General features: G+C 41.7%; 1 protein-coding gene across 2 annotated transcripts in view; it reads left to right on the top strand.

The window, feature by feature from the left end:
• Cad74A (cadherin 74A) overlaps window positions 1–13,365 on the top strand; it is a 107,460-nt gene that overhangs the window by 60,564 nt on the left and 33,531 nt on the right. For both annotated transcript variants that reach the window (XM_050195934.2, XM_055063207.1), the window contains exons 32-34: window positions 2,019–2,131; window positions 4,955–5,125; window positions 10,691–10,779. In XM_050195934.2, coding sequence (XP_050051891.1) covers window positions 2,019–2,131; window positions 4,955–5,125; window positions 10,691–10,779 — 373 coding nt within the window. The remainder of the gene's footprint in view (window positions 1–2,018; window positions 2,132–4,954; window positions 5,126–10,690; window positions 10,780–13,365) is intronic.

The raw sequence follows: 13,365 nt of genomic DNA, 5'->3' as shown, positions 1-13,365 counted from the left end.
CTTTGCTAGCGTGGAAAGGTGGCACTCAAGAAGCTACCATCTTTCTTGTTTCACCCTTGCACACTTTCACTCACACCTAAAGCATAAAGTGTCCAGGGCGCTATATGATCTTATCGCACTTGCACTTTATACAGAACATGATGCTGCTTCACTTCGGTAATCGCTCTTGTCCCCTGCATGCAATTCGAGAGGTGCGTTTGCAAGCAGCCGCTTGTAGTTCAACAGTTGGCATCCACGGAAGTTTCCATTTATTGTCTTGGCATTCCTTTTGCGGCAGAATCAAAATTTCATTATATTGAAATTGCATACAAACACACTTCGTTAAATTCAGGTTCTAAATACATGTTCTATGGACAAGAGGTTATGAAAAGTTAAGTACTTTGTTATATGGAGAATTTCATTATATTGAAGTTTGTTATATCGAGGTTTAACTGCACTATATTCGTTATAGGTTAAGGTTTTGTGGTAGATCTAGGCTAATAAACAAATTGATAGTTCTACAAAGGTATATGCCTGAAGTGAAAAAAAATTAGTACTGCATAGAAGGGCTGTATTTTTTAAGCAGTGTATTATTAGCAGTGGCAAAATTTAGGTAGTTTGTGATGTGCCCAAGTAACTCTTATTAAAGGGACAACTAAAAGCAAACAATAAATTAATCTGTAGTGTTAGATTGCCTTCATAGAAACCTTGCAGCATTTTTTCTATGCCAAGAGATAACTTGGGTGCCCATAATGTTGTGACTGAATAGCTGATACAATTCTGCAGTTCAAAAAGTGTGTGAAGAATGGGATGTTATAGGTATCATTCCTAAAACAGTACCAGTGATCTCTCGGGTCATGTGTGTCAAGGCCTCCTTTAAGTTCAGAGGTCCACATAATGAGGATGCTACACTCCTGCAAATAGTGTTGGCAGAGTGGTGTGTAGTATCGAAAGGTTCTGAAGAAAATTTTAATCAAGTTGGCTAAACTGCATTTTCTTTCATCTTGCAGGGCAGTGTAGTTCACTTTTTTATTATCAGAAGTTGAGTAAAGTTTTACTAAATATAAATGGGACACTAGACGTCATGGGAGCTGGTGCCATAATTTCACAGTGGTGGCACTGATTCTGCCTGTGTTTGCATCATTTTCTCGCTCACAATTGCTCTGTTCTCAGCATGAGAACGCTTTTGACATCTGTGAGCATGCATCTGTCACTTAAATTTTACTTAATATTTGCCTTTGGAGTCTCTTTCTAGCAAAAAATCACTATTTTGTCAGGTAATTAAACTCTGGTTAATGCATGCTCATTTGTCAAGAATCTTGTGACTAGTACCAGTTTCGGCATATTTGTTCTCGGACTGTGCCACAAAATATAATTGGCATGGCATGCAGTTCTGTCTGCACGCAGTGCCAGTGCATGATTGCAGTGTAAAAGGAAAGCTTTTGGGAAAAATTATACATGGAATGCTGCTGTAATTTACTGCATATTTTGTGGACAGATATCTTTTAATTGGTGTCTGGTAATTGGACATGGCTTCATAGCTGAGAAGTTTTGATCTTTTAACTGCAACATGCGCTCTAAAGTGATTACTTAAAGTAGCTTGTTTTATTTAAATGCCTAGCTTGTGCATAACACCCACACTACGATGGCTTCAGCCATCAGTAATGGGTTGCCAAAATTTTTTTTTTTATCTCAAAGGCACAGTCTAGAAATTTTTTACTTCAGCTGAAATTCTTGGTACATCTAGAAGCTCAGTATGTACTAGCCTTATTTCTGAATTTTTGTGCTTTGTGTTAATATATTTTTATTTATAAGACCCTTGATTTTTTGTCAGTTGTTATGCTTCTGTGTGTGTGCTTGATTTTATTCACCATTCTGGATGTTAACAGTTGCACATAATTGCCACTTCTAACAGGTCACATAAAATTTTTGAAACAGTAGAGCACAAATTTTCACTAATACATTTGTTGTTTTTATCCAAAGATTTACATTCTGATGTTTGTTACAATGAAGAATTGTCTTTACAATCTGTCTTACAGGTATAAGAATTAATTCTGAGATTAACAGTGAGCTAATCACACTGAAAGCAAAGGACCCAGACAGCTCATCAAACATGATCATGTACTCTATTCGAAATGTTACATACTACAGAGTGAGTACCTTTCTGGCTTCCTTTAATTATTACTGGGTATATGGTGAAAGCAAGAATATGTGGTCTGATGTTGTATCACTTCATTTCTAGCTACTGCAATAAAAGGGAGCCTTGGAATTGTCAGGAAGAAACATTTGCATTGTGCTAGCTATGATTGTGCAGACCTTCAGAGTTGGCTGTGATAGTTATTGAGTGTTCTGCAAATAGAAGCAACAAGCATATGACACTTTCAGCTAAACAAGTGGCTCACTTATGTTGATATTTTGCACAGAGGTAGCATTTCCCTGTTGGATTTATTAGTACCACGTTGGTGCGCGTTGCTTCCTTGTTTAGCCCCCAATAATAAATTGCACTTGTCTGCAGTGATTCCACTCAAGAAATTTCAATCAGGGTTGCATTTCAAGCTTTTTCTTTTGCTTACATAAATTAAATTACTGCATTTGTTTATAACATGTATCTACATGAATTTTCCACAACACTGCAATATTTAGGTAAATTAGGAAGTGCCTCTACAATATATTTCTATTCGTGTATCCTCCCAAAGTTTACTGAAGGTCCATTTGAGTTTTCTGCATGACTTGCATCTTGTCCCTACTGTTTTGACACGATAGCATTAAGGGCCCCATGTCACAGAAAATCCGATGTCGGTGTCCAGCGTTGGATGTTGTTTCGGCAAAAAGATTTTCGAACCACCCATACCCAGACCCTCCATGTGGTGCAAAGAAGTTACTGAACTAATTGTATTTCTTAAGCTAAACTAAGTAGAAAAATCACAAAGTATGACTTACACACAACCATGATAGCATGGAATTGTAATTTGAATATATACGAGAAAAAAAATTCTGTTACGCGAAAACTTAAGCAAGCCCCTTTTCCAGCAATTCTACCATTCATAGACCGGCCATGGCGTCCGCCATTTGCGCACGCCAGTGCAAGAATATCTCGAAGTCCACAGAGAGGCGCGCCCGTTTCCTTGAAAGACTTCCAGATGGTGCTTGCTCCGCTGCATCATGGCTCATGCAAGAGACTGCATTTCTACCAGAAAGCCCACCTTTACGCACAGCGTTCGCCACAAGCATTTCCCGATAAACATTACGGTTACATAAGCTGCAGTTGCAGGGAAGTGTGAGAAGCAGTCAGGGATCTTTGAATGCTATTGCGTTCCACTCTTTAAGGCGAAGCTTAAGCGTCCTCCAAATTTTTTGCTTTTAACTACCTGTTCACCAAATAACCTTGTTTTTTGCCTGGAACACCACTTTTTTGCCATCTGTGTGGAGGCATCTATACTGGATTGGCACATCACAACCAGTGTAGTTGTCCTTCAATGATCCAGTCTTCAAGGAAAAAAGTTATTCAGTATAGTACTTCGTTCTTCTCTGCTCACTTCACTTCATTGTTTCTCATACATGAGCGCACATCTAGAGAAGCACAAAAAAGATTTGCTGTTAATGCTTGAATTGTCTGATCTAGTGGTTTTAAAATATTCAGCTGTGATGAACTTCTTGACATGTTCACACAATTGAGTGGCCCCCTTGTTAACTGAACCAGAGGACCATGCTAGGGCCATGAAAATGAAAACAATGTTATGCTTCATTATGCAGAATTGCAATTTAGGTTCTCTTTATGTCGCAAGCAATGTATAATCACTGGGAAAGGTGATGTTTTATACTGGAAACTAGGCTACTAGCCTCAGGTTCTAAGACATTCTTTGTCTCAAGTGTGCTTCAACATAAACTTTGTTTATGTGAGTTGATGTGGAGGGCGTGGCTTCGCACAAAAATGTTGATTACATATACGTGCCTCGCCAGAAGGTGCCACTTGCTCTTTTGAGAGTCAGTAGTGCTTGTCACTGGTGAGTATTAGAGTGGTCTGCATTGACTCCCTTTAACTCTGAAAAACCGTTGGTCCAGAAGTAATTTGAGAAACAGTGCTCTAATCACTTTGATGGCTAGCTTCCGCCCTGAGTGAATTGGGCTTGATTGTGGCTCTTGCCTTATTTTTATTGCGTTATAAATCGGCGTGCAGATGTGTCTGTGCATGTGTGTGTTTGAGTGCAGTAATATCAATCCAGGGAGTGCTCATGTCTGTACTATTTGAGCCTTGTACATTTTGGGTTGCAGCAGGCAAGTACAGGTATAGCTCTGTATACTGCTTACTGCTGGCATTTGTCCCGCTCAGGCATTTTTTACTCCGAGTGGATTCAATCCCTGCTTTACATTGGTGTTTCATGACATTGTATTTATTTCAGCATGTAACAGTGCTGTCTGTCACACTGGCACACCATCCTGCAGCATATTATGGACTGTTGTAGGTAGCTGTGAGATTTCAGACACCCCCATTCCAAAATTACTATAAGGCAAAATAATGGATAAGATTTTTATAGCAATAGGTTCAGAAGAATTGACACATTTGTACCTTGCTATTAGTTCTTGTTACTTTCATTTCGTTATCATGATCCTTAGTAGCCCACTGCCCATTGTAAAACAAAGACCTTTTCAGATTCTCTTAGATCATACCTGTCCCACATTAGCCTCTTCCATTATTTTCTAATTGTACTTTTGTCTCATTTGCCTTCCATCATTCCTCCTGTCCCTTGGAACCTGCTATATTATTAGGTGCTTGTGCTAACCTGTTATCAGTTCTTGATTTATCTGTGTCACTTGGAATTTCAGAGAGGCCTCAAATTCTGCCTTTGTGTTGTAATTTTCTTCTGATGTGTTGTTATCTTCAAGGATGCCTTTTGTTTTGCAGTGTAGTACATGCTTTTGTAAACTCATTTTAGTCACTACTAAACTGAATCCTTTTCTGACTAATTTTTTGCAGCCATCATCAAAGGAATCAATGCCTGTGATGGGTCAGTTTGAGCTTGATGCTCACAAAGGCACCCTTAGAAACATTCGAAGCTTGGGGAAATACAGAGATGGATATTTTGATATAACCATTGAGTGCCAAAGTGCCCCTGGACCCCAAAATACTGCTGTCACACATGTGCGGGTAGGTAAAATTTAGGGTGCAGTGATTTTTTTTACACCGCTTGCTTGTGCTCGTTTTCTCCCTCGCTATCACTTGGAAAAAGGGAAAGCACTGCGGGGCTCTTCATGGCAGGCAAAAAAAATTATACGCACAGTGCAGCATAGTTTGCACGAGCATCATTTCTTGAAACTACAATGGCCCTGTAAAAAGTATTTTGCTGACAATTTTTCTTGTCATAGCATAGTTTGAAAACAAGTATTCTGAAACCGTCCTTTATTGTCTCTACTTTTAATGCCATCTTTCGTATGTTCAGAACTGTGGTACCAGGGCATGCTAATCCACCAGACCTACTAGCGTACACATTTCTTTTATTGAATTGTCGTTATCATACTTGGGATTTTGTTCCTTCTGTTCTAAACACAAAAAATTTTGTATGGCACCATTGCATTGCATTAACATATATGCCACTACTTACGATTTTGGTGCCTACGATACACCAAACATAAGCCAAACGCAATTGTCCTCAGCGAGCCGCAGTGCTCTTAGCCAGTGGACTCAGTGCAGCACCCTGCGGCATGCAATTCTGTGTGACTCGCTATAATTCTGAAATCCTGAATTGATCATACATGCAGTTGGCTCAATTAAAGGGGCCCTGAACCACTTTTTATAGAAGTGGAGAAATTCATTTGAAGGTAAAATAGGCTATTTCAGAAATACTTTGCTGCAAAAAGTACTTCAATGCGTTCAGCAAAAGCGGAGTTATTAGAGAGTTTTAGAATAGGGGCCCCAATATTTTGGGGCCCCAAAGAGTTTTGCGGGTGTCAGCGCTGGGGCACGCAGGAGTGAAGAGTTTTAGAATAGGGTTTTGCGTTTGCGGATAGCGTCTTGCGCTGACAGCGCCACTACGGCGTCAAAGAAAAACTATTAGAAATAATTAAATAAAATATACTGTTTTATGATAGGAATAGTAATCTTGACTTGCGTATATTCGCGTTTAATTACAATTTAGAGGTTATTCTTCAAGCAGCAAACAATTAGTAGCGCTTAGCTTTGAGCAACAAAACCAACTTTACGTGCCTTCATCAGCCAAGCTTAGCCGTGTTAGGCCTACGAGCCATAAAACCTACAACTGAATTCGGAATCAGCGGCGTCTAATGAATCAATCTTCATAACACACGCTAGTTGAGAGAAAGCGATAACCGCAGTCACTTCTCCTAGCTTGTGAACTTCACGTGCTACCGTGAATCAAACCCAGTTTGGTGCTAGGTTAGTGCCGTCGCTTCGATGGGTGCCGCCATGTTTGTTGACGCAAAGCTTTTGGGGCCGCTATTTGGGCTCCCGCTAAATCGGTGAAATAGCGTTCCCAACGCAAAACCCAAACGCAGTTTGCGTCTCGCGCATGCGCAGTAGCTTCGACGCTATTTCTTTGGGGCCCCAAAATGTTTGGGGCCCCTATTCTAACACTCTCTATTGGCAAACACGCCCTTCGCGGTGCTTCCGCCCCTTCTTCAATGCCTTGCACTGCAAAGGCTACGGCGTAGCAGGCCGTGGCCACAATACTCCACCTACTGAAAGTCACCGTGGCGCGCAGTTCAAATTTGATTTTGAATGTTAACATATATGCCACTACTTACGATTTTGGTGCCTACGATACACCAAACATAAGCCAAACGCAGTTGTCCTCAGCTAGCCGCAGTGCTCTTAGCCAGTGGACTCAGTGCAGCACCCTGCGGTGACCGCGGTATCTACACCACGTAGCAGACCGCAGCTACATGGAACTGTAGTGTGTATGCACAGCATTTGCTTTGTGCACGACAGGGCTTGAGTGTGTGCTCATGCTCTACGTGGTGCAGACTGGCTTTGTCCTTCACCAGCTTGACCGACAGATAGTAGCCACATCCAATTACGCATTTTGAAGCGCTATCAGCAAGTCTGCCAAGGCGTCCAACTGGGAGTGGCCAGGAGTGAGCGCGTGCTGGCAAGCGTGCGTGTAGTCTGGCCTTAAGTTTTGCGGGGTTCGAGGCTTGTTGAGCGTACAAAACCAGTCGAAATTAGAGAGGCCCGATGGCTATGACACCGATAAGCAGGGTGGCCAAAGTTTAATTCCTATACAGGCGACCGCTGCCAAGCGTGAGCAGATGATAGTTGGCTTCTTCCGGAAGTGCGTAATTATTATCGAAATTCAAAAGCAGATTTTCGCTTACTTCATTTTCGCTTACTTTAGCCTGTTCATTAAACTTCTGTCAAAATATCTGTCAATAAACATACACAGTAACAGTAGGAAGAAGCGAACTGATCCAAACACCATTCTTGATTGACGTCAGCTATTGGCCACTAGCAGCCGCGTATGGGAATCTACTATATCACAATATAAAGCATCCAGAAAAGAGCGAAGAGCAGGCTTCTGTAGGAAAAAGAGCGTTTGAGAGAAAAATGACTTTGTGCTCCGCTTGCGAGCTCCATATGCTGCACAGGACTGCAAAACTTGGCTGAGATGTTCACAGTAGCCTGTGCTAACCGCTGGCTGTCTTTTCACCAGGCCCGAGGGATGGTTCAGTAACCCTTTAATAGAGATGTTGATGGCCCCTGCCACATGACAGCTGCAGCTTGAGATCAGTCGTCTAGATGACTGCAAACATTCGGATTTGCTTGCAGCACCTATAGCTTTTAGTTTGGCAAGTCATGATGAGGTTGATTATAGCTCATGTGTTTTTTCTTTTCTTTTTCCCATCACTAGCCTACTATGTGTGTGTCACATGATAACCAGCAAGCTATTGCAGTTAACAAGTTTGAATTTCTTATGCATTTTGTAAATGTATGTGCATGCACTGTGACTGACATCAGAACTATGTGTATGTGTTCTGTTTTTAGGAACTAGTACTCAGCAAGTCAGTACTAGGCATATGGTGAAGCTGTCATCACCAGGAATGTGTTAAATTAACACTATGCAGGCTCAGAATTGTGCGCTTACTGCTAACACACATACATTTTTTACAAAAGGAAGATCCCTCATGATGTGCATGTTGCACTGATCCCGTTGCTGATCATCATATTTTAGTCTTACATACAACCATCAGAAAGCAAAAGCCAAGAACACTTTAGTGTTCTTTTACTAGAACTGGTACAGTGCAACATGGAAAGGAAGAAACAAGCCGAGCCGGCTAGAAGAAGGAACGCTCTGTTCCTTCTTCTGGCCAGCTCGGCTTAGTTCTTCCTTTCCATGTTGTGTTGTCCCAGTTTCAGAATGCAGTGCCAACTCCCCCAATCCTCAACCCTAGTGTTCTTTCACTAGGACAGTTTGGTAGGCATGAGTTGTGTGTGTTTATTCACACAGTCAACCATGTTAATTTTAGTTATATTTATCAGCATTCATACCTTAACATCCTACCCTATTAGTCCACTATGACAAAAGTTTCAGCTTTCTAGAGTCAGCAGGTTATGTAGGCAAAATTTGAATATGCCATAAGCACAAAAGATTAAAAAATATGAGGTGATACCCAAGAGTTCAGAGAATTTGGTTGTAAAAAAAGTTTGATCACCATAACTCCTAATCCGCACTGTCGCATTCGAAGTAGTCACCTTGAGCATGTATACACCGATCCCAGCATTTCTCCCTCAATTCCATGCATCTATGGAAGTGTTCAGGTGTGAGTGCATTGAGGGCCTCCTGTGATTCTGGCTGAGTCTCTTCAACTGTGCTAAACTGTGGTGCTTTCAGCCTCGATTTCATTTTTGGGCACTAGAAAAAGTCGCAGGGGGAAATGTCATGTGAGTAGGGCAGGTGCGGAAGCACTGTCATGTGTTTGGAAGTCAGGAACTGTCAAACAATGAGTGATGTGTGAGTAGGCAAGTTGTCATGGTGGAGAAGACAGTTGTTCTTCCCCTGCTACAGATGTTTGCAGTAAAACTTGCTATTGACAGTTCGTCCAAGAGACACAAATTGTGGACTCCGAGCAGTCATTGCACAAATTTGGCAGGAATGCATCTCATGTTGAAGATGACCGACAAAATTTGCTGAACTGTAGACTCAACATCAATATCGACTGCACTTTATGACTGTCCTAAAATATCGCAGATATCCTTTCTAGTTAGTTAGCTTGTGATTTGCAAGGATAGCCACACGAACTTCTCCTTTCCTTTCCTATGTCGTGCTCATTCATGGGCATCCAGAATGCTCATCGTCATCAACAGACGTTTGTCCGTCTTTGAAGTGTTTATACCTCATAAATGTCTTGATCTGGGTCACAGCATAAACACTAAACGCTTCCTGTAGCATACAACAAGTTTCTGCCGCAGTTTTGTTAAGTTTGAAACAAAACTTGATGCAGATTCTTTGCTCCTTAAAGTCCATCATATACGTTGAAAAAGAATGTGCCGAATCAATAAAACAAAGCGTTGCGAAATCACACTCAATAAAACAACACTTCCTCTCAGCTACATGTCTCTCAGCGGACTGATACATAAGGCATACTGTTTGCCGCATCTAGTTGTGAAAAGGTGTGCTACACCTAGTTCGGGCACGCTATTTAAATTCCTCAAACATTTGGGTAGCACCTTGTATGTGGCGATGTATGTTCGATTCACATGTGGTTTACTGCACCACATGCATCACTTCACAGTACGCTGCACCATAGCCCTCCATTCTCTTGTTTGAATGTGCACCGTGCCCCTTGATTGCGGCCTGATACAGCTGAGGTGCAATTGTAGTGCAGGGAATCTCTGCTTCTCATGGCAAGGTGCTGCAGCTGAGGTGTGTGGCATTATGCAGACAGTGCTTGGCGGAGTGATGTTTGCCGGCATAATGTATACTTGCAGAGGATGTGAAAACATTCCCTAACCTCTTCAGAAATCCTTTAATACAGCTGGAATAGTCTCCAGCCCTTCAAATATCACTGCAGGCACTGTGAATGTGTTTTCAAGATTCCGCCAAACTTGTTTGATTATCCATACTGGCAGACTGATCAGTGTCAGTTGTGCTGCAGTGCCATGGAAGTGTTTCAGAGATACATTGAAAGCACAAGCAGCTTGCGCTAGATTGAAAAAGTGGTCATTAGTGTTAGGACATTGAGCAGTTGGGCCAAGCAGACAGTGCAGCCTGCATCTCAGTGTTCAGTTCAAAAATATGTGCAATATGCTGCGCTGGCACTACTGGCACTTTTTCGGCACTGGTGCCGAGAACCCCGCAGAAATCCAACATGTAGCTAGTTAGTGTGGCCTAACATGCCGTTGTGCCACTAAACCTTAAATACACAGAATTCAGACCTTCTTAACGGTCAAATAAATTTAGCATTTTTGATGCACTTAATCTTTGTGCTTTATTTATCTGCAGTTATCTACTGGCTGAGTGATTTGTGGCCCTTGTATTTGGCTCAAGCACATCACTTTGTTTTTTACGAACAAGTCTTAGCACGGTCTCTGAATTTTTTATTTCTGCTGACTCTTTGTTGATTTTTTAAGTTCATGATAGTTACCTTAATCATGTGTGTTGACTTGGTGAAACTGCCTTAATGTAAGGGAAAATGAATGCTTTCCAAAAGTTCATCAGTGAACAGAATGTATCACTTTTTTTCTCTATTCCTTGTCTAGGTTCACATACTTCATGATTCTGATCTGATGAAGTTTATCTTTTATAAGCAGCCACAAGAAATTCGGAAAGTCATTCCACAGTTTGAAAAGTAAGTTGGCACTGGGGACCTTGAGCTTGAATTTAGCACAATTTTGATGTTCAGCCAAGATAGTTGGATCTTGCGCTTTGGAAATGTGACCAAGCTTGTAAATGTTTTCTTAGATATATTATTCAGACATTTCATTAATAACCCAAAGAGTGTTCAAACAAGTAGTAGAAATGAAATCTGATAATTTTTGTTCTTTCTATCCAATAACATGCATGCTCTGTGTATAAACTATACTTCAGCTAATAGTAAAAGTATGCACTTTTTGATAGAAGCAGGTAGTATTTAAAGCATTAGCTCATGAGTTTAGTAAAGCTATCTGAATTGACATTTTATGTAACTTTACTTTCTTGTAACTAACTGTGCCATATTGCCAGTCACTTTGTTTGTATCATACTGTTTGTTTTTTGTTTTGTTGTTTTTTCTTGTATTCTGCCTTAATAGCTTTTGTATTACCGTTTCTTTTGTATAACTTCCCATTCCTTTGTAACCACTCCCCTCTACAATGCATTTGCGTTTGAGGGTATTTGGAATAAATAAAATAAATAAATTTCCACCATTGGCGTCAGTGTCGCCATGATGTTCCGCATAAAGTCCGAGTGCAATAACATTGCGGCCGTGCACTGTCTGCTATGGGTGCGAGTGAAAGCGTGCAAGGGTAAGCTGAGAACGATGGCGGCTCAATTTCATGCATGCAAAGTAGGAAGGTGGGAAGTAAGCATGCCGCAATGTCTTCCATTGCGCACAAGGCAGCAGGGGGATGGTCTACTCCAGCTGTGGTGGCATATAGTGTGGCTGAGTGCGCCCTATCTTAAAACCGATCTGCGGTGGGTACAGAGTCTAAGCGTGCCGAGGGCTGATGGCTTCATGTGCACTGTGTTCTCGCCGCTTAGTTCACGTTGAAGCGAGGCAGCACAAAGGGCACTTCGCTTGCTGCTGCTGCCACTCTTACTTTTGATAGCAAGTGTTTGCGGTCATCGAGTGAGATGTGTTAATGTTTGCCTGTGCGCATTTGACATCATGCTTGTTAATTTAGTTAGTACCGTATTTACTAGATTCTAACGCGCCTTCGATTGTAACGCACACCTGTTTTCCGTGACCAAGAAACAAGGAAAGAAAACTGCCCTCGATTGTAATGTGTACACGCGTACGATTGTAACTCGATTTGCCGTGACCTAAAAAAATATATGTCCTTTACAGTACCGTGCACCTCATTCTTTCATACAGAAATACAACTTCCTCTCATTTGGAAAAAGCAAAGATTTACTCCCAATGCACTAAAGTTGCAATAGATAAAAAAATCGCAGTTTCGCCCAAAAGGCAAAGCATCGATTACGATAGCAAATTAGTAGACAGCTGTACAAAAAGTAAGGATAGTAGCTTTATTGGCCGTATAAACTTTTAAACATTCACTTACTAACTAAATTAACAAGCATGGTGTCATGCGCGCCAAGTGAACGTGAACACTTCTCACTCAATGACCGCGGAAACTTTCAAAACACTGGAGTTGAGGAAGTGCGGTAGCAGGAGCGAGGGAATTGACTTTTGTGCAGCCTCTCGCCTCAGCGCGAACTAAGCCAACGAGAACACAGCGCAGTGGGCCTAGATGTGTAGACTCTTGTCTCTGTCACAGATCGCTTTCAAGATAGGACTCGTGCGGCAGCGCCGTGCGTAGCAGCCGCCGGTGCAGAATGCCTCTCCTGTTTGCGGCAGTCTCGTACGCAAGATTCGGCAACTCCGAACGCCCATGATGCAGCCTGATTTCTGTGCGCCTCCGCACACGTGATCACTTTCCTTTTAATAGCGCCATCGTGATGAACTCGGCATGTCTTTTCAGTTTGCACTTCCATGCTGATAGAGCAAATGCAGAAAATGGGAAGACGGACGGTGCACTAACCCAAGCCAAAGGAAGCACTGCCTAAGCACACATACTACAGCACATGGAGGAAGCTACGGCAGCTAGGCTCGAGGCGCGTACGAGGCGGCCATTTTGAAATGCCGATGGCAATATAGTAATGCAGATTTAGGGCCGTACTCGATTCTGGTGCGCACACAATTTTTGGACCCGTTTTATCTGAAAAAAAAAGTGTGTGTTAGATTCAAGTAAATACGGTAAATGAATGTTTACAAGGTTTAAAATTCAACGCTAACACGTAGGACAACTCACAAAGTAACGAGACAAGCACTAGCACTGACTAACAACTGATTTATTCTTTTTGCGACAACGCATATGTATGCCCTTAACCATTCAACCACGCATGCGTACGCAACAAAAGACTTAGAAATACTCATGTCACACTAGAGCCAGTTACCAAAGACATGCGCGCAAGAAATTATATTCAGCTGAGTACAGGGACAAGGTGGTATCACTGATACAGTAGTCTGCTTTTTTCTTTATTTGGAAAGCCTCCAAGGCCAGCCGCGCATGTTCATTTGTTCTTCTGCCGAGAATTTAAGTCTCATCCAATCGCGGTTTACAATTGCGGCAAGAATTAAAATGGGAAACAAGATGTGCACCTTTGTCTGCATTATTTATTTTTTGCTCATGTTCCCTAAGTCGCTCATTGATACATCACCCTGTCTGCCCGA

Source organism: Dermacentor andersoni, chromosome 1, assembly GCF_023375885.2.
Source record: "Dermacentor andersoni chromosome 1, qqDerAnde1_hic_scaffold, whole genome shotgun sequence".
NCBI classification, from domain to species: domain Eukaryota; kingdom Metazoa; phylum Arthropoda; class Arachnida; order Ixodida; family Ixodidae; genus Dermacentor; species Dermacentor andersoni.
The sequence above is the reverse complement of the archived record's forward strand: the minus strand, read 5'-3'. Positions and strand labels throughout refer to the sequence as shown.